Source organism: Symphalangus syndactylus, chromosome 1 (genome assembly GCF_028878055.3).
Source record: "Symphalangus syndactylus isolate Jambi chromosome 1, NHGRI_mSymSyn1-v2.1_pri, whole genome shotgun sequence".
In the NCBI taxonomy this organism is placed as follows: domain Eukaryota; kingdom Metazoa; phylum Chordata; class Mammalia; order Primates; family Hylobatidae; genus Symphalangus; species Symphalangus syndactylus.
The window spans coordinates 140,880,340-140,907,268 of NC_072423.2; the positions used below are offsets into that span (position 1 = coordinate 140,880,340).

At 37.7% G+C, this 26,929-nt stretch overlaps 1 protein-coding gene and 1 long non-coding RNA gene across 20 annotated transcripts in view; one reads left to right on the forward strand and one right to left on the reverse strand.

Moving 5' to 3' along the window:
- Positions 1-484, reverse strand: part of LOC129486335 (uncharacterized) — a 106,250-nt gene extending 105,766 nt beyond the window's left edge. For 4 of the 6 annotated variants that reach the window (XR_010120353.1, XR_010120354.1, XR_010120355.1 and 1 more), the window contains exon 1: positions 195-462. This is a non-coding gene — a long non-coding RNA (uncharacterized lncRNA). Of the gene's footprint in view, positions 1-194 lie in introns of all 6 variants that reach the window. The other 2 variants (XR_010120357.1, XR_010120356.1) reach the window with 1 other exon arrangement.
- A 77-nt stretch (positions 485-561) lies between these two features.
- SGO1 (shugoshin 1) lies at positions 562-26,683 on the forward strand. Of its 14 annotated transcripts, none has more exons than XM_055286177.2 (9): positions 588-795; positions 2,832-2,980; positions 3,063-3,259; positions 8,516-8,592; positions 10,206-10,264; positions 11,813-11,863; positions 15,616-15,805; positions 16,032-16,123; positions 25,935-26,683. In XM_055286177.2, the coding sequence occupies exons 2-9, from the start codon at positions 2,839-2,841 to the stop codon at positions 26,045-26,047; spliced, it is 921 nt and encodes a 306-aa protein (XP_055142152.1). In that variant the 5' UTR covers positions 588-795; positions 2,832-2,838; the 3' UTR covers positions 26,048-26,683. The 14 variants fall into 14 exon arrangements, with proteins under 14 accessions (XP_055142135.2, XP_055142152.1, XP_055142145.1 ...); XM_055286170.2 differs by having other exon boundaries at positions 589-906; XM_055286153.2 differs by having other exon boundaries at positions 594-795; positions 11,813-12,622; positions 25,935-26,677.
- Positions 26,684-26,929: the final 246 nt, after the last annotated feature.

The window sequence follows — 26,929 nt, forward strand, 5'->3', positions numbered from 1 at the left end:
GAAGATCGTGTGACTGACTGGACGGGCAAAGGTTAAGAGAGGATAAATAATCATTAAGGACGATTTCTCAGGCTTCTAGTCGGTAACTGGATGGATGTTGGTGCCATTTCTCGAGAAGAGTTAAAGAGCCAGAGGTAGCCGGCAAAGAGAAACATGGAGCTCGAATTTTCAGGTATCTGCAGTTTCCCTAATACCTTTTTAATCCAGAATTTTCTCCTTGTTTTGGTTTTAATTCTTCTAAAAGCTGCTTCCGTGTTGCAAGCTGGCTGACCGCTTTAACAGGCAACCAAAGAGATCCTTCTCACAAGAGAGAGGCTTTGAGCACAACCCGGGACATTTGAAGTTGTCAGACTGAAGAAACAGGAAGCTTTGAACTACCTATCACACCCCGGCCTTAAAGGTTTCGGAGTGACTCCACCAGTAAAATCCCCGCGACTCTGAGTAGAAAGTCCCGGCGGCTCGCCGCGACCCTACCGCAGGCTCCGCCCCAGGGCCGGGTGGATGCCCGGATGTGGACAAGAGCGATTGTGCGTCACGTGACGTCGCCTGGCGGGGCGGGATTCTGCCTGCGACGGTGGTGTTGGGTGCATCCCGCGCCACGTGATCGCCTCCCAGCCAACCAATGGAGGAGCGAGGCGGAAAATTTCGAATGTGGCGGCGGTAGTTCCAGGCTACGGGGGACGGTGGTACGATCCCGGAGGGGCCAGGAGGCGGGGCTCGCGCGTGGCGGGAGAGCTTCGAGAGCCTTGAAATGTGAGGAGGAGGAAGATAGCTGTTGCAGAAGTAGTGGCCAAGGTATCGTTCTGGACGCGCCTGCGGCAGGAGGGTCGCCGCGTCCACTTCCGCCAACCCCACCTCCCCTCGGCCTTCCTGGAGTCCCGGAAAGAGGAAGAAGTAGGTTTTAAGGTGCGAAACAAGGGGGTAGTGATCCCTGTTTGACTTCCCTTCGGTTTTCAGTATCGTTTTAAATTCGGTGGCCGAAAGCTCGGGCTGTGGAGTCCCACTCACCGCGCGCTTTTCGCCGTTCAGCCACTCGATCTGCGTTTTCAGATGTTCCGGCTTCCTCTTCAATAAATGGAGACCCTAATTTCCTACTTTGCAAAATTGTGTAGATTAAGTGATGTGCAAATGAAGCTTTTTACAACAGCTAAAAGCCTGGCTTAACGTAAGGACACAAGAAAATTGACAGCAGTTCTTTGTGCAGCGTGATACCGTTGACGTCCTCCTTGTCCAGGCCATTCTCTTCCTCACTTACCCTGGAGAGGCCGGCACTGACTAGTATCCTACGTGGCTGTCTTCGCAGCAGGACTAATTGGAGAATTATGGATGGAGATCAAATATGCTAGGTTCTTTTGAATCCAGAGCGCTTACAAGAGTACTCTACAGATTGAGACCGTCATCTCGCTCTGTGGTCTGTCTTTGCTTTCATCCCTTCTACCACACCCCCTGCTAATACCATCGCCTTATTTAGACAGGATATAAAACTTTTGATATGGCAAGTTTCTTTTGTGATTTTTAACTTGATTAAAAGTAATAACGAAAGCTTTTTAGGTAAGGCTTTGCCTTTAAAATACCTTAACTAAACTGGATCCGTTACTTAATCTTTATGACTCTCAAACATCTCCAATTCTAACTTAATTGTGTAAAACAACCCCTTTACCATTCGTGCTTTTAAAAATAGCTACCCTGTCTCTGCTACGAACCTCCCAGTATCTATTGTATATACCTTGGTAGAAAGAAACTTCTTAAGTGGTATCTACAATACCTATATTTAAGATTCCAGACACTGCATAGAGGAAAATAAGGCCTGGAGGAAATACTTAAGAAAGTGTAAGGTTTAGGAAAATATTTGACTATCGTAGAGGAGATGAAGATATCCTTTGTAGTGAAAATTGTATGCATAGATTGTTATTGGAAACAAGCTTTTTTTTTTTTTTTACAATTTTAAGATCTGCAAAGTGCAATCTAGAGTAAAAGATGTTTGTGAAAAGTGGTTTGACATGTTTAGTAGCATGCTAAAGCCTACCTGATTTGCAACATTGAAAGATGAAGTATACTTATGTATTTAATACTCAATGTTTAACTGTATGTACGACAATATTTAATGTCTGATTTGATATGTTCATAATTTACTTGGAGTTAGCCCTAACTTTTAGCCACACTTTGAGAATACTAGAGTGTTCCTCTGCCCAAGTTCCTGCTCTAGCTCTGTAATTGTTACAATGGCCTATTAAAATTGTATGTAGTGCTACATAGTTTAAACCTCTAAGGATCACCTTGACTTTCTCGAGAGTGTGTGCATATCATAAGTGATAATTGGGTTAAAAGAGTATGGAAAAATAGTTGAATGACCTAATCTGATGAATTAATCATTAGAGAAGAGCTGGAAAACAAAACCCAGATATATAATTGCCTCAGACCTAATGCTGTAAGCTTAAGCAGTAAAAGTTGGTCCTAAACATTTTCTATAAAAAGCATAAATAATAATGGCATCAAAATACAATAATAAGCATTTTCGATAGTGTCTGGCATATACCCCACAGTGAGTATTTGTTAAAGAATGAATAAGTGGCATATTGTGGAATCTTTGGGTTGGAAATCTATATTCAATAAACCTTTTCTATAAAGTGCCTGAGGAGGAAGAGGGAATGTCAAAAATATGAATGAGATTTTCAAAGGGGAAAATTTATATTATCAAGTTAGTTAACTATCTACTTTGAGCTAATTCTACAGTTTAGTCTATTTAATGCATTCTTTATGAACAGCCTATGTTTTTTAAGTTTTATATTTGACAATATTCTCTCTGAGAAAAATTATTTTTTATTGTTTAGGCAAAATATGGCCAAGGAAAGATGCCTGAAAAAGTCCTTTCAAGATAGTCTTGAAGACATAAAGAAGCGTATGAAAGAGAAAAGGAATAAAAACTTGGCAGAGATTGGCAAACGCAGGTCTTTTATAGCTGCACCATGCCAAATAATCAGTAAGAGATTTTTATGTTGTCCTTTTATATCACTTTTAAGTTTAGATTTAATAACTGATAAATTTTTTTTATCCTCTTTTAGCCAACACTTCTACACTGCTGAAAAATTACCAAGACAACAACAAAATGTTAGTTTTAGCTTTGGAAAATGAGAAATCCAAAGTGAGAGAAGCCCAAGATATCATCCTACAGCTGAGAAAAGAATGTTACTATCTCACATGTCAGCTATATGCATTGAAAGGAAAACTTACATCACAACAAACAGAAGAAACTGCTCAGGTATTTTCATTACTAAGGCCGAATTTCTTAGTTTAGTTAAGCCATGAATAAGTAGTTTAGATCAATTATGTTATTTAAATGAATTACTGATAACTCAATTATGCATGAATTGTTTAAAACATCCTTTAGTGCTCCAGCACAGCGATTGCATTTGGCCATTTAAGAAAGCTTCAAGCATATAGGTGATTGAGGCCTGTTCCTGCCTGTTTCGTTCTTAAAGCAGGTAGCAAAACAGGATGCAGAGGAAATAGTTTAGCCTTTTGCATTGCTGGTCCATTTGAATGTTCAACTAAGTGAGTCGAAGATAGTGCAACTAAGCTAAAGATACAAAAATGGTAGTTGAAGTGGACTCATCCAAAAGTTTTAATCAATGCTATCTTAGCTTTTACCTTAGCGTTTTGTTTTGCTTTGTCGTTTTGCTATATCCAATGGGGTTTTATAAGAACGATCTTTATTTAGGACATAGGGAGTATTTAAGTGCTTTTTGGAGAATCGTTTTTACCTACTTGTTGGCTAAGTAGAGAAGACTATTAACTCCCAGACAAGTAAGATCATAAACATTTGCTGCTCAAATTTTTTTTTTTTTTTTTGAGACGGAGTCTTGCTCAGTCGCCCAGGCTAGGGTGCAATGGCGCGATCTCGGCTCACTGCAAGCTCCACCTCCTGGGTTCACGCCATTCTCCTGCCTCAGCCTCCCAAGTAGCTGGGACAACAGGCGCCCACCACCACACCCGGCTAATTTTTTTTTGTATTTTTAGTAGAGACGAGGTTTCACCGTGTTAGCCAGGATGGTCTCGATCTCCTGACCTCGTGATCCGCCCATCTCGGCCTCCCAAAGTACTGGGATTACAGGCGTGAGCCACTGCGCCCGGCCTCAAATTTTTAATCTGATTCTCTTTGTGTCTAAGATTGTAAAGAAGGTGTTCAAATATGGTCCTGCTAGCCAAAATATAACAGATATGGAGAAAGTTTGCTTTAGGATATTCTTTGTGTCTCGCTGTACCATTGTGTATCACTGTCTACACAGTAATGTGTATCATTACTTAAGAAAAGTAATGATGAGCTAGTTTATTTTTCCCTTTTTCCAGTAGCCACTGCCGGGGAAATGGGGCAGAGAAAAAAAAAGCAGTGGTGTCAGGTGTACAGGACGTTGAATTTCTTCCCAGTGGCCATTGCTTCGCTATGCCAGTGAAAACAATTGAGTTGGCACTTAGGCCGGAAGGTCAGATAAGAAAGCGAGAACATTATGATTAGGGGAGGGATATGGGGGGGTGGGAGGAGGTGGGTGGGTACTTGAGAATGGAATTAACCTCACTTCTCCATTGATAGAAGTCAGTGAAAGAGTTCTTGCTTCCCTATTGATTCCTTATTTTTTTATCCATGTGATTAAGACACGTGTTAATATATACGTATATACACACATAGACAATAAGTACATATATGGTATATTTGAGAACTGCCTCTATAAAGATTAGATATGTTTTCGTTACCTTCATGGGAACTTTATATTTTTTTTTCTCTTTTTTTCTTGAGACAGAGTCTTGCTCTGTCACCCAGGCTGGAGTACAGTGGTGCAATCTCAGCTCACTGGAGCCCCTGCCTCCTGGGTTCGAGCGATTCTCGTACCTCAGCCTCCCGAGTAGCTGGGATTACAGGCATGCGCCACCACACCTGGCTAATTTTTATATTTTTAGTAGAGACAGGGTTTCGCCATATTAGTCAGGTGTCTCGAACTCCTGGCCTCAAGTGACCCACCCACCTCAGCCTCCCCAAGTGCTGGGATTACAGGCGTGAGCCGCTGTGCCAGGTGTGGTAGGTTACTTTTTCTTTTTCTTTTCCAGAATGTAATCTTTTCTAATTTTGTATTTTCCTTCTTCAGTCAACTAGTAGGGGGAAACAGTTCCTCTAAAGGCATTTGAATCTTCCTCCTCCCTTTACAAAGTTTTTGCTGAAAAACAGAAATAGTAGGAAGCAAATACTCAATGAGATAATTACAAAAGCAGTTGGGAAAAAATTCTACTACTGCAGCTCAATAGTTTTTGAGTATTTATTAAAAACATTATTAGTTGCTACGCAAATACATTCTTAGCATTTAGAAGGTCAACGTTTGTATTTTCTGCTATGTACTAATTGCCTGTGTCACTCATTCTCAACCTCATTGTACACCCATGCTTCAGTGCTTATCAAATCAATTTAGCAGTGGTGGAGAAGCTTAAAATGTAAGAATTTTACAAGAATGTTTTCTTGCCTAGCCCTAGCAATAGTTAATGTTTAGGTAATTTTTAACAGCCTTTTGTTCCCTAATTTTATAGTAGATTTTTCAATGACTTGTTTTTAAGTTATATTAGTATATAGTTAAATGTTCTTTTTTATTTACCTGCATTAATATTAGTTTCAGAACATTAGCTATATTCATGTTAAATTTAAAGTTTTCATCTTTGGCCGGGGTAGGTTCGGGGGGACAGAGTCTTGCTCTTGCCCAGCCTGGGGTACAGTGGTGTGATCACAGCTCTCTGCAGCCTTCACCTCCCAGGCTCAAGCACACTCAGCCTTCACCTCCCAGCCTCAAGCGATCTTCCCATCTCAGCCTCCTGAATAGGTGGGACTATAGGCGTGCACTGCCATACCTGGGTAATTTTTTTTTTTTTTTTTTTCGTAGAGACATGATCTTGCCACGTTGCCCAAGCTGGTCTTGAGCTCCTGGTCTCAAGCAGTCCTCTGGCCTTGGGCTCCCAATGTGCTGGGATTACAGGCAGGAGCCACCACACCTGGCCTAAAGCTTTTAACAGGATTAAATTTCTAGTTGTTTTGTTTTTAATGAACATTTTTAGCATATTTATTATAATGTCAACATGTTCATCAAATTTCAAAAGATAATTAAATTAGAATTGGCTTCTTAGGAATTGAGTGAGAATTGTCATCTTCGTAACAGAGATCTACAAATCCCCCTCTATACTTAGGTTCTTCATCTTCCCTCTTGTTACAGTGGCAGAATGGCCCCTGTTCCTACTAAAGGCAAGCACCGCCCCCAGCCGCTCCCCAGCCCATGCATCAGATTTTCTCACCTCCTCTACAACTTTATCCGTGGAAGATTGTTCTCTCTTCTATATATTCCCCTCTCCACTGGATCATTTCAGTCATCATAAAGATGTGCTTTCGTATCTCTCAACCTTAGAGAAAAAGTAATGAAACCTCTCCTGGTTTCATATTTCTTTATCTCCTCATTTCTTTGCTTCCCTTCACAGCAGAACTTTTTAAAAGAAAACAGTATATTCTTCACTTCCTCAGCTTCCATTCACATTTGAAATGACTCTTTTTTTTCCTTTGAGACAGGGTCTCGCTCTGTTGCCTAGACTGAAGTGCAGTGGCATATCATGGCTTACTGCAGCCTTGACCTCCCAGGCTCAAGTGATCCTCCCACCTGAGTCTCCTGAATAGGTGGAACACCACCACGCCCAGCTAATTTTTAAAAAATTTTTTGTAGAGACCGCCTCACTATGTTGCCCAAGTTGGTCTTGACCTCCTGGGTTCAAGTGATACTGCTGCCTCGGCCTCTCTAAATGCTAGGATTATAGGCATGAGGTACCATGCCTGGCCTGCAGCCACTCTGAATCTAGATTTTTATCCTTACCATTCTGTTGTCACTGCACGTCAAGGTCACCAAAACCTCCATGTTACCAAATTCAGTGGTCACTTCTCTTTCTTCTTGACCTTGCAGTAATAATATGCAAAACAGGGACCACTCTTTACTTGACATACTTTGATCTCTTAGTTTTCATTATATCGTGCTCCCCTGGTTTTCATTCTACCTTTCTGACTGTTCCATGTCAGTCTCTTTTGCTGATTTCCTCCTCATTCTACCTTTAAATGTCAATTATTGGCCAGGCACATTGACTCATGGCTGTAATCTGAGCATTTTGGGAGGCTGAGGTGAGAGGATCGCTTGAGCCCCGGAGTTCAAGACCAGCCTGGGCAACACAGTAAGACTCCCATCTCTACAAAATAAAAAATAAAAATTAGCCAGTTGTGGTGGCATGCACCTGTAGTCCCAGCTACTTGGGAGGCTGAGATAGGAGGATTGCTTGTGCCCAGGAGTTCAAGGCTGCAGTGAGCTATGATAGCACCACTACACTTCAGCTTGGGTGACAAAGCAAGACTTTATTTCAAAAAAATGAATGAATGCCAGTTGTAGACTCATCTTATACCCTCTAATAGCTTTATGTACTGTCTGCTGATGCCTTCCCAGTTTATAGTACAAAATCTAAAAACAAACACATACATACATATACCCACAGCCACCATTTGCTATCTCCACTTAAAGATTTATAAGGGATCTCAAACATACCTTATATAAAGCACAACTTCCCCTTGCCCCACCAAAGATACTGTATACTTCCTACCTTCCTTTGTAAGTCTTACTCATCTCAGTAAAGTAGCCTACACATTTGCTTAGACCAAAACCACAAGAGGCTTTCCTCTGCCTCACTGTTCCCATCTCCATCCCTTTTCAGTCCTTGAGCTTGACCTGTCGTCTCAAGGCCTTCTTCCACTGGGCTTCACCTCCATAGTCATGACTCATCTTAACTGATATCATATCTTGCTAGATATGCAATGATCACCTCTCAGCTCTTTCTACCCCCGGCCTCTTTCAGTTCAGACTGATCTTTCAAAAACTTAAATCAGTTTACTTCCTTTCTTAATATTAATTATCTTCCCATCATACTTAGACTAAAATCTAAACTCATGGCTCTCAAGGCCCTACATTATCTGGCCTTTGCATTTACATCTGCTGTTCTCAGTGACTATGTTCCAGCCACAACAGCCTTTCTTTCCTAAACACAGCAAGATTTTTCTTATGTGTATTTGCTGTTTCCACTGCCTTCTTTTCCTCCTGCTCTTTCAGTGGCTGGCTTCTTTGCAGTCTTCTGATTTATATCAGATTGACTGTATTTAAAAGAGCAATCCAACCTGAGTTACTCTCTATCACCTCACCCTGGGTATTTCCTTCATGACATTTATCGCAATCTGAAATTTTGTACATATATCTTCTCTTTTTAAAATTTTACTTCCCTGAACTAGAATGTAAGCTTTAAAAGGATAAGACTTAACTCTGCTTTTGAGCTGTTATAGTCTCAGTTCCTAGAACCATGGCATGGCACCATGATAGACTGTCAACAAGTGCATATTGTTGAATAAATTAATGCTTTCTTACGACTACTTCAGTTATAACAGTGTTTTGTTTTAATACATTAACAGAACCAGGAAATATCTTCCTCTGGAATGGACCCCAATAGTGATGACAGCTCCAGAAATTTATTTGTGAAGGATTTACCGTTAGTATCAAATTCTTTATTATGATTATTAATACTAAGAAGGGTTTAATTCTGTGATTCATTTATGAAAGGAAATGTGCATCATGTCAACTCTTATATTTGTAGTCTGGTGTTTTCTCTGCTGAGAATATATTTAAGAGAATTTGATGTGTTGAAATTCTGTTACATATAGCCAAGCTAAACCCTTCTTTTTCTTATATTTCACTCCTTTTTTGATGCCTAGGAAAAAGAAGCCTTACCAGAATTTTTAATTCTACTTCATACTTTCCTTCAGTTATACTTTTCTGTATACCATGTTTTTATTCTAAGAAGCATTAGCTATTGAAATGAGGTGTTTTGCCAGCCCTATGAATAGTCTGGTTGAGAAAATAAATGAATAAATAAAATATCATATTTAACACAGTTGTCCCATTGTCTCGCTGATCCAGTTCATTTTTCTAGATCCCATATACCCTCCTCCCCTTCTCTTGGATCAAATGTACTTTGTTTATGAATTATTATGATTTAATTATAAACAGTAAAATGCACAGATCACAGTTACACAGTTTGATGAGTTTGACTAATGTATGTATTGTGGAACTAAAATTTCAATGAAGACATAGTGTTTTCACTGTTAACATTGTGGGCCAGGTAATTCTTTGTTGTAGAGGGCTGTCTGTGCAAGATGGGATGTTTAGTAGCATCCATAGCCTCCACCCAATGAATCCCAGTAACATCCCTCAGGAGAACAAAAAATGACTTCAGATATTGCCGCATGTTCCCTGGAGAGCATAATTGCCCTTGGATGAGAACTACTGCCATAGACAGTTCTTTCCTATGCCTTTCAAGTCCATCCCCTTCTCCACAGAAGTAACCACTAAGATGATTTCTATCGCCATAGATTACTTTTAATCATTAGTAGTTTTTAAACTGTTGTACTTTAAGATCTGATAAACTTATGTTGTGGGCGAAAGGTAAGATAAGGTAATCGAGTTTGTAGAAGATTTCTAAAGTAGTTATTAGTTACCACAGCCATTACCTAAATCTGTTTAATGTCTAGAGTGGAAAATTCTCTACAGAGAATAAAGAATAAAATTACAATTAGAATGAAAGTGCCAGTAATAGTGTTAGAGTATAAAGAACACTTCATGTTTCATGAACCAAAGAACAACATTTTTAAAGAAAATGAACAGTGTTAACTTCAGAAGAGTTCAATAGTTAAGCACCATAAAAGCATATATTACCAACAAATCACAGCTCTGCTAATGATAAAGCAGGCTCCTAAAGAGTTGAGTGATCAAACTACATTTTTAAAAAAAATTTTACAAATTAATTCTCATGGGCTGTTTCCTTAGTTAAATGAAATTGAGTTATATAACGTGTTTTCAGGTGGAATTATCCAACTTGATAGGTTGGTTCTACAAGTGGGAATTGAATGTCAGTCATAACAAATCAATCTCCCTGTAATCAGCGTAAGTGTCCTTTGGTTTCCTTTGATACAGAATAGATGTATTGATTTGAAATCGAATTATGAAATGATACTAAAGGAAAGAAAAATTATAATTTAGGAAAATACTGAATTTGTTTTTATTACATAATTGTTAAATTTCTGTTTTTCATTGGTATTTTCTAAGGCAAATTCCTCTTGAAGAAAGTGAACTTCCAGGAAAAGGAGAATCATTTCAAATAGAAGGTAATTCAAGTGAAAATCTAAAAATATTATTAAGGGCAAGATAAGGTCTTTGAAAACAAATAATACAATTAAATTTATCTAATTCTGTTTTTTTTAACTTTTTAAATTTGTTCATCTGGTATTCTGCTCAAAGCAAATCTGTTTATTTTACCCAGAGTAATAGAGTGTTAAAATACATTTATTGTGTCAAATCTGTAATCTGAAACTTTGGCTATAACTATGGCAGCAATTTACTGATTGCTACTACATGTCATTTGGCTATAACTATGGCAGCCATTTACTGATTGCTACTACGTGTCAAGCCTATGTTAGGCATTTTATGTGCATAATCTCACCTAACCCTCACAACAACCTAGGAATATAAGTACAGTTAGTCCCGTTTTATAGGAACTCAAGAAGGTAAAATATCTCACATGAAGAAGTCTAGATGTTAACAGCTAGTATTTAAAATCAAAGTTGAACTCCAGAGCCATCCCTTTCTTCTCAATGTCAATCTCCTCCATTTGAACTAAGCGTCGAAGAAGGGATAGTATTTGAATAAGCAAAACCAGACATAGCCCCACTTTTCCTTAAAATACAGATTATATTTCTTACCTGAGAAGCTTTCTAGTTATTCAAATCTTATTTATTTTTCAAAGAACAACTTAGCTCCCACTTTCTCGTTTGTCCCACTTTGAAATATGCGGTTCTACTTCTCTGAATCTGTACTCAATGATACATACAGACTATTCATTTTCTTTAAACCAAGAGTACATGAAAGCCTGTTATAATTTTTTTTTTTTTTTTTTTTTTTTTTTTTTGACGGAGTCTCACTCTGTCGCCCAGGCTTGGAGAGCAGTGGTGCAATCTCGGCTCACTACAAGCTCTGCCTCCTGGGTTCACGCCATTCTCCTGCCTCAGCCTCCCGAGTAGTTGCGACTACAGGCACCCGCCACCACGCCCAGGGGCTAATTTTTTGTATTTTTTTTTTTAGTAGAGACGGGGTTTCACTGTGTTAGCTAGGATGGTCTTGATCTCCTGACCTCGTGATCCACCCGCCTCGGCCTCCCAAAGTGCTGGGATTACAGGCATGAGCCACCGTGCCTGGCCTATAATGTTTTTAAAGATTATAAAGATTGAGTGTCCCTTATTCAAAATGCTTGGGACCAGAAGTGTTTTGGATTTATTTTTTAAATTTTGGAATATTTACATTATATCAGTTCATCATCCATAATTTGAAAATCTGAAATCCAAAACCCTCCAGTTAGCACTTCCTTGGAGCATCATGACTGCACTAAAAAAGTTTTGGATTTCAGATTTTCAGATTAGGGATACTGAACCTGTACAAGATTCTTTCACATGTCAGATATAAGCCATTAGTTGATCATTGACAAGTAAATAGATGGCAATATTTAAGTTCCCAGATTTTTATTTACAGATTTTATAATGTAGGAAAACTACAGGATGACTTTTTGGTCATTCAGTTTTTTGCTTTTAATTCTAAAGTTCTTGAAATTCAAATTTCCACAAAGTAAAACTATTTTTCTCATTTATTTTTTAAATTCTCAGATCAGATACCTACTATTCCTCAAGACACACTGGGAGTTGATTTTGATTCAGGTGAAGCTGAGTCCACTGATAATGTCTTACCTAGAACTGTATCTGTCCGTAGCAGTTTAAAGAAACATTGTAACAGTGTATGTCAGTTTGATAGCTTGGATGATTTTGAAACCAGTCATTTGGCAGGGAAGTCTTTTGAATTCGAAAGATTTGGCTTTTTAGACCCACTAGTAAACATGCACAGACCTGAAAATGTACAACACAATGCTTGTCAATGGAGCAAGGACCAAGTTAACTTATCACCAAAGCTGATTCAGCCAGGAACGTTTACTAAAACAAAAGAAGAAATTTTAGAATGTAAATCTGAACAAACTAAAAGTAAGCAACGAGATACACAAGAAAGAAAAAGAGGAGAGAAAAGAAAAGCTAACAGGAGAAAATCAAAACGTATGTCAAAATATAAAGAGAATAAAAGCGAAAATAAAAAAACTGTTTCCAAAAAAAAAATGCACAAATCTGTCAGTTCCAATGATGCTTACAATTTTAATTTGGAAGAGGGTGTTCATCTTACTCCTTTCCGACAAAAAATGAGCAATGACTCTAAAAGAGAAGAAAACAACGAGTCTGAAGTGAGCCTCTGTGAATTGAGTGGTTCAGGAGATGATTCCGATGACCTCTATTTGCCCACTTGCAAGTACATTCAGAATCCCACCAGCGATTCATATAGAAGACCAGTTACCAGGCCTCTAGCTAAAAGAGCACTGAAATATACAGATGAAAAAGAGACAGAGGGTTCTAAGCCAACAAAAACTCCTACTAGTAAGTGATTTACTTGTTTACCTGTGTTTTTAATGCTCATGATAAATGATCACTCCTGATGCTTATATACTATACTTACCATCTGTTTCTCTGGTGGAGGTTGGAGATTAACCATCTGTCTCTCTTTGGTGGAAGTTATGGTCTGATTAAACAGTTGGGGGCTGGGTGTGGAAATCACAGTTGTATTGCTCTGACCTAATTCAGAGATTGCTTCTTATGGAGACGGAATTTTTATTTTCAGTAAATGAGGACTCCCAAGGGGACAGAGGGACTTTTTTGTAGAGTTAGTTTGAATTGAAGTAGCTTTTATACACTTACCTGAAGTATCCCCTTGAAAGTGAAATCAAATTCGAATCCAGTGACTTGTTATTTTAATGGCCTTGTTTTACATTAAATTTGACAGGAACCATGATTTAAAATAATCTTCTAGTTAGTGAAGATTTCCTCAATTGATAGGCTTAGTATTCTTTTGTACGACATCTCTAAAAACTGGCTCAGAAAATATTTTATTAGATCAAAAGTAGGCATAGTTCAAATGTTCATAATACAACCTACATCTGTCCAGAAAGATTCCCATTTGGCAATTTTAGTTAATGCAAGTAAAACTAACATTTATAGTCAAGTTGTATCATTTTCAAAATATTGTCACATCATTTTATTTGATCCTCAGAACAATTCTGGGAAGTATAGGTGTTATCATGCTTATTTTGTTTGTAAGGAGATTAAAACCTTAAAAACCGAACCAACTTTCTAAATCGGCCAGTTAGTCAGTGGCAGCAGGCAAGTATCTTTTTAAAAAATATGCTGTAGGCCAGGCGGGTTGGCTCACGCCTGTAATCCCAGCACTCTGGGAGGCCGAGGCAGGCAGATCACCTAAGGTCAGGAGTCCAAGACCAGCCTGGCCAACATGGTGAAACCCCATCTCTACTAAAAATACAAAAAAATGAGACGGGCATGGTGGTATGCACCTGTAATCCCAGCTACTCAGGAGGCTGAGGCAGGAGAATCGCCTGTACCCAGGAAACAGGTTGCAGTGAGCCGAGACCATGCCATTGCGCTCCAGCCTGGGCAACAAGAGCAAAACTCAGTCTCAAAAAAAAAAAAAAAAAAAAATGCTATAATGATGTTAGATAAATCAAACAAGATTGTCAAAGTGTTGATAATTATTGAACCTGGGTAACTCAGAGTTTATTATACTGTTATTGCCATCTTTGTGTACATTTAAAAATGTCCAGAAGAAGTTGCGATTTTTTGTTGTTGTTGTTCACTTTTTAATTGAGACAGGGTCTTGCTATATCACCTAGGCTGGAGGGCAGTGGCACTGTCATGGCTCACTGCAGTCTCAACCTCCCAGGCTCAAGTGATTCGTCCACCTCAGCCTCCCCAGTACTTGGGACTACAGGTATGCGCCATCACGCCTGGCTAATTTTTTTTTTTTTTAACTTTTTGTAAAGATGAGGTCTCACTGTGTTGCCAGGGTGGTCTCAAATTCCTGGGCTGAAGCAGTCCTCCTGCCTTGGCCTTACAAAGTACTGGGATTACAGGTGTGTGAGCCTGCATCCATAAAAATACATAAAATCCATAAAAAATACATTTTTTAAAGAAAAAAATATACTCTAAGATGGTATTACTCAGAGTTTGATCCCTAGACATCTTCTAAGAAATGCAGAATCTCAGGCCATACCCCATACCCTGGAGTCAGAATCTGCATCTTTTGTTTTTTTTTTGAAACAGTTTCACTCTTGTTGCCCAGGCTACAGTGCAGTGGCACGATCTCAGCACATCCCAAACCCCGCCTCCTGGGTTCAAGCGATCCTCCTGCCTCAGACTCCCGAGTAGCTGGGATTACAGGCATGTGCCACCACGCCCAGCTAATTTTGTATTTTTGGTAGAGACAAGCTTTCTCCATGTTGGTTAGGCTGGCCTCAAACTCCCAACCTCAGGTGATCCGCCCACCTCGGCCTCCCTAAGTGCTGGGATTACAGGCGTGAGCCACTGTACCTGGCCATTAAGAAGTCCTCCTGTGGATTTATATACACATTAAAGTTTGAGAAGCATTTTTCCAGAATATAGCAACTGATCTGATACTGTTCCATAAGACATATTTCTCAAACTGAAAGTTGGAATAATTAATACAGTACAGTATATTTATGTGGCAAAAAAAAGACAGACTGTAAAACCCAGATAGCACTGGAGCATACGGCTGTTAGTATACAATCATTTCACAGTTATGGTTTTTACTTTTTTGGGGATACAGTTTGCTTTTTAAAGCTATTTGAGGAGATTGTTTTGCAGTGTCTTTACTATGTGTTGGACATTTGCCTCCCAATATAGGTGTAGCTCCAAAGTATAATAACTTGGATGTTTATGATGGGAAAAACACTGAGTAACTTTTTAACATGCTAGCTTTTCTGCTAGTTTACACAGAGGCTTGTTATTTAGAATTCTCATTTATTTAATAGAAGGAGTTTTAGCGGCTTTATAAGACTATAGGAAGAGACTTGATAATGAACCTTGGTATTGAAAGAGAGAGGACTTGATTCCAAATAGCAAGGTATGACTAAAATGAAATTCCATGGTTAAAGTAAGTTATTATGCCCAAGCTATCCTAGAAGAATTTTAAGTTTTAGTAAAGTGTCCTGTTAAAATTAATATTTCAACACTGTCTGGTTTGAAAGGAAGAGGAAAAAATGATAAAAAAGCTAAAAAATATATATCTTATTGGCTGGGTGTGGTGGTGCATACCTGTAGTCCCAGCTACTCAGAAGACTGAAGCGGGAGGATTGCTTGAGACAAGGAGGCGGAGGTTGCAGTGAGCTGAGATCACACCACTGCACTTCAGCCTGGGAAACACAGTGAGAGCCCATCTAAAAAAAAATTCTATTATTAAATGCTGGATTTTGTATACAGTTAAGATATATAAAATTGAGTACAATTTTAGTTCTTGTGTGGGTTTTTTTTTTAAATCATATTCAGTAAAAATTGTTTTGTAGGTACACTACCTGAAACTCACCAGTCACCTCATCTTACCCTGAAGGATATCACCAATGTCTCCTTGTATCCTGTTGTGAAAATCAGAAGACTTTCTCTTTCTCCAAAAAAGAATAAAGCAAGCCCAGCAGTGGCTCTACCTAAACGTAGGTGCACAGCCAGCGTGAACTATAAGGAGCCCACCCTCGCTTCGTAAGTATTTGGTTTATGGGAACTTATTTTTAATGATACATGTCGGGGGAATAAGGTTATGGAGCTTTGTTCAAGAATGAGTTTATTCTGAAATATAAACATTTGATTTAAAAAAACTGAAGTGAGAACATTTAAAATTGGTGTGTTTTACCATAACTTGGTAGGGAAGAGTAAGTTAATATTGGGATGTTCACATTATGCCTGAGATCTCTTTTTACTCTTACAGGAAACTGAGAAGAGGGGACCCTTTTACAGATTTGTGTTTTTTGAATTCTCCTATTTTCAAGCAGAAAAAGGATTTGAGACATTCTAAAAAAAGTATGAAACAAATACAATGAAGGTTTTATTGGATATTGTTTAAATTCAATCTACACCTCTTCCTGTTGCTTCAGGAGAGGATCTGTAAGAGTACACAAACGGAGTGAGCCATTGCCATAGAATATTCTCTTGACAGGACCCTAGCTCATAAACATTTCTTCAGAACTATACTTCAAATGGGATGCTTTGTATTAAAACTTTAATAAATTTATTTTTTCTTTTGAATATAAATAACTGAGCTTAAGCATTATCATCATATCGATTTCTTATGCTGCCTAAACCTCTTAATTTTAGTCGAAATATATCTTTTTTTTTTTTTTTCGGAGGCAGAATTTCATTCTTGTTGCCAGGCTGGAGTGCAATGGCGCAATCTCAGCTCACCGCAACCTCCGCCTCCCAGGTTCAAGCGATTCTCCTGCCTCAGACTCCCGAGTAGCTGGGACTACAGGCATATGTCACTACGCCCAGCTAATTTTGTATTTTTAGTAGAGACAGGGTTTCTCCATGTTGGTCAGGTTGGTCTCGAACTCCCAACCTCAGGTGATCTGCCCGCCTCGGACTCCCAAACTGCTGATTACTGAGCCACTGCGCCCAGCCCAAAATGTATCTTATACAAACATTGTAGAAATGAATAATGATTACTCAAATTAAGATCTTTTAATCATAAGCTTCTGGCATCTCTATTTTTCCCTTAAGTAGGGGATACTAAAGTGAATGATTTTCTAAGAGGATCTTTTGAAACTCTTTAGTACAATATTTGAGTAAAATAAATTATTGTGGATCTTTTGAAACTCTGTGTAGTATTCAAGTAAAATAAATATTTGACATTTACAGTAGGGTACATGCTAAGTTGTTTACGAATTCCTTATACCACTGTTGTATTTAATTTTTCAGATAAAATACGTATGGGAAAATGACTAGAGAAATTGATTCTTTTTTAGGCCCAGGGACAAGATAAGTGACTAACTGTGAACCCCAAGCTCTAATTGTATGTTCAGAGTGATGTCTCAATAAAATTACAAATGTTATGTACTTTCAGGATAGCTCCTTATTTAGTCAGAAATCTCAAAGATTAAATGTGTGAATATTTAGGGTTTTTGCATATTTTTGATCAACCAATGAAAGGGAATCAGTTCAGTTCAGAAAGTTTGATGTCTATACTTGTATATACCTCTTTAAATTTTAGAACTTTGTAGGTTATTCATTTTTAAAGAGCAATAAAGTTTGTATAAGATAGTGATTGCTTTCCTTCTATTCTTTAAATATCAAAAATAGAATATCTCTCTGTCTTCACTATTCTGATCCTTGGACATTTCCTCTCCCTTCCCCTTGGTATTCTCTTTTTTGGGGGGTGTGTGTTCTAGGTGAGTGAATCCTTAGTATTTTCAGTAGTCATTGCTATGAAACTCTCAGCTTCCCCTCCATACTTTCAACCTAACACTTCTCTCCCCCAACTTATCTCTGTGTAATCTCCCAGTTCATGATTAACAAATTATAATTTTATTGGGGGACTGTTCTAATCCTGATATCTCAGACTTTCTTGGCTGTTATCTCCCTATCTTTCTGTATTCTATGTCAGTCAGAGCTGAAATCCTTTTCATCATCCCAAATTTTTCTATCCACCACATCACTGATTCATACACCCTAGTCTCCCATCACAGTCTTTTAATTTTTCAGTTTTTTTCTTACTACTCCCTTCATACTTATTCTTTAAATTCATGGAAACACTAGAGTAGCTATCTTAAACTAAGACTACAGACCATTAAAAAGTCAGTTTTTCGGCCAGGCACGGTGGCTAACGCCTGTAATCCCAGCACTTTGGGAGGCCAAGGCAGGCGGATCACGAGAGGTCAGGAGATCGAGACCATCCTGGCTAACACGGTGAAACCCCGTCTCTACTAAAAATACAAAAAATTAGCCGGGCACCTGTAGTCCCAGCTACTCGGGAGGCTGAGGCAGGAGAACGGCGTGAACCTGGGAGGTGGAGCTTGCAGTGAGCCGAGATCGCGCCACTGCACTCCAGCCTGGGTGACAGAGCGAGACTCCGTCTGAAAAAAAAAAAAAACTGTTTCTCAGTCCGTGTAACCACCTTTCAAGTGATCAGTAGCCACATGTGGCTAGTGGTTACCATATTAGACAATTGAGGAAATATTGAACATTTTCATCATCACAGAAAATTCAGTTGGACTATGGGCCAAATCTAGCACACCACCTGCTTCTGGATGGTCTTCAAGCTAAGAATAGTTTTTACATTTTTAAATAGTTGAAAAAAAAAAAGCAAACATTTGAAATCAATTTTAATGATAGAAGCACTAACTTTGAACCCCAGTAAAGTACTTACATTATATTCTTGAGTTTGCCTCTTGGCCTACAATCCTAAAATATTTACTTTCTGGTCTTTACCAAAAAAGTTTGCCAACTCCTGCTCTAGACCATTAAGTACTTTACTTTTGCCTTAAAGATCATTCTGCTCTGACACTCTGATCTAGCTTTGATCCTTACCTTCCCTTCATCCCCAAAGTCAATCATTATCCTAAAGTCAGTGTTGAATTGTTTGTATTTTTAGTGTTCCTGTAGTCCTGCTGTCATATTTGTTCATAGGCTTTTAAGTATTGTTTTATATCTTAAGATTTTATATGAATATTATATTGTACACATCGTTTTACAACTGACTTTTATTTTTTTTTTTTTTTTTTTTTGAGACGGAGTCTCGCTCTGTTGCCCAGGCTGGAGTGCAGTGGCGCGATCTCGGCTCACTGCAAGCTCCGGCTCCCGGGTTCACGCCATTCTCCTGCCTCAGCCTCCCGAGTAGCTGGGACTACAGGCGCCCGCCAACACGCCCGGCTAATTTTTTGTATTTTTAGTAGAGACGGGGTTTCACCGTGTTAGCCAGGATGGTCTCGATCTCCTGACCTCGTGATCCGCCCGCCTTGGCCTCCCAAAGTGCTGGGATTACAGGCTTGAGCCACCGCGCCCGGCCTACAACTGACTTTTAACTCAACATTGTTTTTGAGATTTATCCATGTTGGCAGATGTAGATTATTTTCATCATTGTACAGTTCATTATATAAATTAGACTTACTCATTTCTTCTTTTGAGACACAATTCATTTCCACTTTATTATTTACAAATTAGTGCTGCAGTGAATATTCTGCATCTTTGTACACTTAAAGTGCTTAACTTTCTATAAAGTTAATACCTAGAGGTAGAGTTGCTTGGTTGTAGAGTATATTGAACTTTAACTTTACTATGAGTTAGGAAATTGCTTCCTACAGTGGTTCCACCAATTCTGTTATAAGGAGTATATCACTCTCCTAACAGCAATTTCTAAGTTCCAGTAGCACCACACACTGTCAATCACTTAGTTTTATTAGACATTAAAATTAGCCAAGCCAGGAAGTATGAAATTATTTCTCTCTTTGTTTTAATTAGTATGAACTTGTATCTGATTGATTTAATTATTTATGAGAATTCAGGTGTTTATTATTCTCATTTCTTCCTTTATGAATTATTATATCTTTTGCCTGCTTTTCTAATAGAATGTAAAACTATGGATTTTTCATATAGTCTACACACTATTCCTTTTTTTCTGTTTACGTGTATTCTAAGTATCTTTCCTCAATCTCTGCCCTTTTTTATACCTTGCTTATAATACCCTTTGATATTTAGGAGTTTTAAATACTAGTATCGTCTGCCACCTTCTTCCTTAAGATTTTGTCTAAAATTTGTACGGTTTTGTTTTTCACTTTAAGGTCTTTAAACCATATGGCATTTATTTGGAGGACTAGGGATCTAATTTTATTTTTTCCCATGAGGATAACCAGTTGTCCCAGCACAATTCATTGACTAATGTCTTCTGTCCCTACTACTGAATATTCCTAGCTTTGTCATAGAATGGGCTTCTTTCCATTGCTTTATTTGTTTAGCTTTATGCTGGGTATATTGTATAGTCACAATTTTTTTGTGTGTTGGTAGGGGTGGTAAATATACATAGAATTTATCATTTGATCTTTTTAAATTTTATTTTTATTTTTTTATTCTCACTCTGTCACCCAGGCTGCAGTGCAGTGGCCAATCATAACTCACTGTAGCCTCAAACTCCTGGGTTCAAAGGATCCCCTTAACCTAGGACTACAAGTGTGCACCACTGCACCTGGCTAATTTTTGTTTTTTCTTTTTTGATAGAGATGGGGACTGGCTATGTTTCCTAGGCCAGTCTTAAACTCCTGGCCTCAAGCCATCCTCCCATCTTAGCCTCCCAAAGTGCTAGGATTACAGGCATGAGCCACCACACCTGGCCATTTTGATCATTTTATTTGTAAAGTTCAGTAGCATTAAGTACATTCACATGATTGTGCAACCATCACTACCCTTTTCCAGAACTTTTTCTTCTTCCCAAACTAAAACTCTATACCCATTGAACAATCACTCTCCCTTCTCCCCTCTCTCCCAACCTCTGGTAACCACTGTTTTTACTTTGTATCTCTATTAATTTGACTGTTCCAGGTACCTCACAAATATAGGATATTTGTCCTTTGTGTCTGGCTTACTTAGCATAATAGCCTCAAGGCTCATCTATGTTATAGCATGTATCAAAATTTTATTCCTTTTTAAGGTAGAGTAATATCTCATTGTATGTATACATATTTTCTTTATCCATCAATGAACATTTAAGTTTGTATATCTTTGAAGAAATGTCTATTCAAATCCAATAGGTTGTTTTTTGTTGTTGTGTTTTAGTCTTTATATATATTAGATATTAGACCCTTATCAGATATGTGATTTCCAAATGTCCTCCCCCATTCTGTTGGTTGCCTTTTTACTCTGTTGATAGTGTCCTTTGATGTACAATAGTTCTGAAATTTGATTGAATCCAATTTGTCTATTTTTTCTTCTGTTTTTTTCTAAGTCATAATTTTTTTAATACATAGGTAGGATTTGTTTGCTAACTTTTTTTTTTTTTTTTTTTGAGACAGAGTCTCGCTCTGTCAGCCAGGCTGGAATGCAATGGGCATTGCAACCTCCACCTCCTGGGTTCAACCTCCACCTCCTGGGTTCCAGCGATTCTCCTGTCTCAGCCTCCCAAGTAGCTGGGATTACAGGGGTACGCCCTCCATGCCCAGCTAATTTTTGTATTATTAGTAGAGTTGGGGTTTCACCATGTTGGCCAGGCTGGTCTCAAACTCCTAACATCAAGTGGTTCGCCTGCCTTGGCCTCCCAAAGTGCTGGGATTACAGGCATGAGCCACTGTGCCTGGCCAACATTTTGTTTAGGATTTCTTCTATGTATGATCATGAGTAAAATTTGCCTATATAATTTCTTGTATACACCTTGTATTTTTTGTATCAAGGCTATACTAGCAATGTTTTCTTTTTTCGCTCTGTGGGAACAAATTGTACCTGTTGAGGGTTTGGTGAACTTGACACCAAAACCATCTTATCTTTCTATGTTTTCATGGGGAAATTTTGTACCAGTTTTTTAATAATTATAAGTCTTACACATTCTCTAATTCTTCTTGAATCTGTTTTTCTCCCTTGGGAATTGTAAATGTACATGTATTGTGATAACTGCTCTAATTTTGCTTTTATTGAATTTTTTTTGCTTTATATCTGCTACACTTTGGTTTCTCCAAATCCCATGTTGAAATCTGATCCCCACTGTTGCTGGGGGATCTAATGGCAGGTGTTTAGGTCATGGGAACAGGTCCCTCATGAATGAATTAATGCCCTCACTGGGAGGAGGGAATAAGTAAGCTCTCACTCAATTAGTTCCCAAGACAGCTGGTTGTTTAAAAGAGCCTGGTGCCACTTCTCTCTTGCTGCCTTTCTTGCCGTGTGATCTCTGCACAGGCCACCTCCCCTTTGCCTTCTACCACGAGTGGAAGCAGCCTGAGGCTTTCACCTCATGCCCAATCTTCCAGCCACCAGAATTGTAAGCCAAATAAACATTTTTTCTTTATAAATTATTCAGCTTCGGGTATTCCTTTATAGCAACACAAATGAACTAAGAAACTACTCTGCTTTTTCTTTATGTCATTTTGATAATGGTCAAATTCTGTGTTTTCCTTAAAATGAATGTAATTTTGCCCTCATTCCTGAGGTATAGGTTAAGAGTTACTAATTTTCTTACAGGCTTGATTTTATTGTTGAGAAGTGTAGTCTTTCTAATTTTTCTTCATATTTTGTTAGTTTGTCCCTTAGCATTTCATATTCTTGACTTATTATAAATGTATTATTTTTAATTTTCCATTATTTTGCTGCTAGTTTATGGAATACAATTGATTTTCATATCTAGACCTTGCTAAATTCATTCGCTAGTTCTACTACCATGTTTTGCAGTTCCATTAGGATTTTTTTTGTACATGATCTTAATTAAAGTCTACAGGTAAAGACAATTTACTTCTGTCTTTCTGTTTTGCATGTCTTTTCTTGCTTTACTGCCCTGACTAGAACTTCCTCCATAATGTTGAATAGGGGTGAGAAGAGCAGTTATCTTTGCCTTTTTCTCGACTTTGGGAGGAAGCATTTGGTCCTAGGGCATTGCTGTGATATTAGCTGTAAGTGATCACTAATAACCTTTCTCAGACTGAAGACATTTCCTTGTATTCTTTCTTTGCTGGGAGGTTTTTTCCTTTTTTCTTTTTTTAATCTTGAGTGACTGTTGAACTTTGTCAGCTACTTTACTGAGATGATTTTTTTTCTCCTTTATTCTCTTAAAATGGTGAGTTAAATCAATGGATTTCCCATGTTAAACCAACCTTGAGTTAATGGGATAAATCCATCACTCAGTCATAACATCATTTTTGTATATTGCTGAATTTTATTTGTTAATATTTTGTTAAAGATCTTCACGTCTACGTTTGTGAGAGTTATTGGTCTATAGTTTTCTTGTGGTTTTTAAAATGTTTTCTAGCTTTGGTTATCAGAGTAATAATACCAGCCTCATAAAAGGGGTTCAGAAGTCTTTCCACCTCCTCTGTTTTCTGAAAGAGTTTGTGTAGATTGATACTCTTTCTTGAATGTTTGACACACTAGGGAGACTATTTGTGCTAGGACTTTTGTTTTTAGAAATGTTTTTAATTATGAATTCATTTTTAAAGTTGATGTAGAGATGTTTAGGTTTTGTGTTTCTTTAGACAGTTTTGCTAATTTGTGTTATACAAGGACCTTGTTCACATCTAAGTTATCAAATTATTAGACATGTTATTCATAATATTCCCTTGTATTTTTTGTCTTGCATGTAAGAGCTATAGTTATCCTCCTCTCTTTCATTCCTGATATTGATAACCTTTTTCCCATTTGCCTCAAGAATATTCACTGGCAGCACTTGCAGCTGCAGCGTTTACCCAAAGATAACTTTGCCACAAAATAATCTCGCTCTTATTATTTTTCCATCACTCTAGTATATTGACTTTGGAAACAAAAGATATTCTATTTATAGCATTCTGTTATAGTAGTACTATATTTCCATTTAGAAAACGTAGTAATTCTCAAAACCTGAAAATGTCAAATCCTAGAAAACATCAAATCCTAGAAAACGTAGCAATCCTATGTGTGATGTTAATATCATTCTTGAACAGTTGTTGGTCGAAGATTCATTTGATGAACCCAGTTTTTCCGAAACAGATGATTCTGATGATTCAGACAATTCCGATGTTAGTTCTATTAGAAATAACTCCAAGAAAAGTTTTTATATTTTATTTTCACATTGAAAATCAGTCAGATTTGCTTCAGCTTCAAAGAGCATATTTATGTAAAATTAAACGAGTACTGGCAGCAAGCTGCGCTTTTTTTTCCAAACAGGAAAAGGGATTATTTGTGCTTTCTTCTTGATCAGTCTAAATAGAAGTTTATGACTTTCAAAGAACCAGTTTTTAGTTTCAGTGATTTATCTCTTTTTTATTCATTCTCTGTTCATTGATTCCTACTCTTTGACATTCTTCCACTTTGGATTTAATTTGCCCTTTCCTAACTTCTTAAGGTACTATGAATTAAGACTTCTTTTATTTTAATATGAGTATTTTTAATGCTGTAAGTTTTCCTTTAAGCACTCTATTAGCTGCACCCTACAAATTTTTATATATTGTCATTTAGTCTAAAGTATTTTCTGATTTCTCTTGTGATTTTTAGTCTTCTTCCCTGTGGGCTTCATTTTGGATAGTTTCTTCTGCTTTGTTAAATTGTCGATTAATCCTATCCAGTGTATGTTTTCTGTCATGATATTGTATTTTTTTTTACCTCTAGAAATTCCATTTGGGTCTTTATTTTATATATATCTTTTATTTGTCTCTTTATTGTATTCATGTTTTATATTCTAGAGCATATTTATAATGTTCAGAATAACTATTTTAACACCCCTATCTGCTGATTCCATTATCTCTGTCATTTCTGGATCAACTTTTATTGGCCTATTTTTCTTTTAGTCGTTTATTATACTTTCCTGCCTTGTATATCTTGTAACCTTTTAAATTGGATACTGTACATTGGGAATTTTACATTTGTATAAGCTATATCTTCTTGTATTCTTTTAAAGAGTTAACTTTGTTTTGTCAGGCAATTAAGTTTGTTAGAGATCAGCTTGATCTTTATTAGGCTTGCTTTTAAGTTTTTTGGGGCAGATCTTTGGGAGCTTTTACTCTATGCTCATTTACCCCCAGTACAAAGATGTGAAGCATCTGGGGTTTTCACTGAATGTCCCATTTATTCAACAAGGTCTATCCATTCTGGCTACTGGTTGCCCAAGCCTGTTCAAAGTATTACTTTTGAGTGTTGTTTGGCTCACAACTCCCTGTAATTGTTCTTTACCCTGTAGTTCTTTCCATAGTTACATGAAGTTTCATCCTACACATGCATGGATTAGTATTCAGTCAACACTCAGGAGACAGAATTCTGGAGCTCTTTCTCTGCATAGCTCTTTCCTATTACTCTGCTAACAAATTCTAAATTTGCGGCCTCTCCAAACTTCAGTCTGTGTCTTCAACTCAGTGATATTACTGGACTCTGGATTCTCCCTCCTTGTCCCACAATTCTGAAACTACTTTGGGAAGAAATATAGAAGAACATGGGGCTCACTGCTTATTTTCCTTCTCTCTGGAATCATCATCTTCTTATACTAGCTATTGCACAATTTCTGAAAACAGTTGATTAATATTTTCCATCTTATTTGCTTGTAGTGGCTGAACAAGTCTCATAGTAGAGGACTTTATAGGCAGAAGTGGAAGTCAATAATTTATCCTGCTTGGGATTCACTATGCTTATAAATATTCATGCTTTTTATTATGAAAAATTATTGGCTTGTTGAATATTGCCTTTTTCCCATTCTCTCCTTATGCAGTATCTCATAATTGTTGGGCTTTGATTTAACTGATAATATTCAGGAACAACTGTGCTAGACCTTGTTTTAGGCCCTTGGGATGCCTCAGTGACCAAAACCAATATTCTGCCCTGATGGAATTCACATTGTTTATAACCTGTGTCTCTTAACTCCTTTTTCATATTTTCCATCTCTTTAGCTACATTCTTTCTGTATCATTTCGTCAGTTCTATCTTCCAGTTCACTCATTCTATCCTTGGTTATATCATAGCCTACGTAACCTGTCACTTAATGTTTTGTTCTCTATTTTTAGCAATTATAAGCACTCTAATTCTGATACTTGTTGTATCTGCTGACTTTTGATTATTTGCTCACATATTTTCTAATTTTTTATTGTGAGCTCATCTTTCATGGAACTTATTTTTCCTTCTGAAAAAAACCTGTGGACTAGGTTGTAGAAACGTCTCTGTAGACCAATTTTGTGTTTACTTTTACCAGGAGCCCTGGAGGTATCACCTGCAATTTTTATTTTATATTATGTTCGAGAATTTGTTTCGAGATTCCCAGACTGTAGGAAATGTAAACTTGAAACCCACATCTGCTTGAGGTAAAGTCCAGGGGCTTCACATCCTTAGAAAACTTTTTTAGTCCATGCATTCACTAATGTATGCAGACCTTTAACAGATTCTAGCTTTATGTGTGAGGGGAGAAATGGAGGGGTGTTGACAGTCTGTTTCACTCAGCCTACATACATCATAATAAAATCTAAGCCCTTTAATTAGAGATAGCAACTCTCCCAGGGTGACCAAGGAATCAGTACATGTGTTGAAGCCCTCTTTTAAGTTTCCTGTTGGTTGTGTCACTTGGAGATTGCCTTTTCTTGTAAGCTCAGCTATGTCCTCAAATGTATTGCATTTTACCCAGCATTTCCAGGTGTTTTCAGGGGTCAAAGTTTTTAAGTTATCTTAGTCTTTGATATTGTGTAAGCGAAAATCTCCAATCCCAGTTCCTAGATGATTTTTTAAAATCACAAAATGTGATTATGCTTAACAGCTGTTTCCTGTTTCTCTTAAAATAAAATCCATTATTCTTAATATGGCCTGTTATGGCCCTGCACCATCTCACACTACACCCCTCTGCTTCTACAACTCTTGTCATGTTGAATTCTCTCAGTTCTTTGGAGATCTTAGCCTATATTGTCTTTGCCTGCCTTCTTCCAAATTTTGCCTTAGTCAATGCCTATTCTAATCTTTCAGCTTAAAAAGCCACTTCCTCTCAGAAGCTTTCTCTAAGTTCCTGCTTACCAGATTTTGTCTTCCTTTTTATAATCTCATAGCACTATACTAGTAAAAGCTCCAGAATTTCCCTATAAACAGGGACCTAGGTTTTTTTAATGGAGGAGATATTGGGACAAGGAACCAGGGGAGTACCCTGGAAATGTATATTAAAGCTACATTCGCTTAAAAAGTATGATTTTTATTTAATTTGTATTT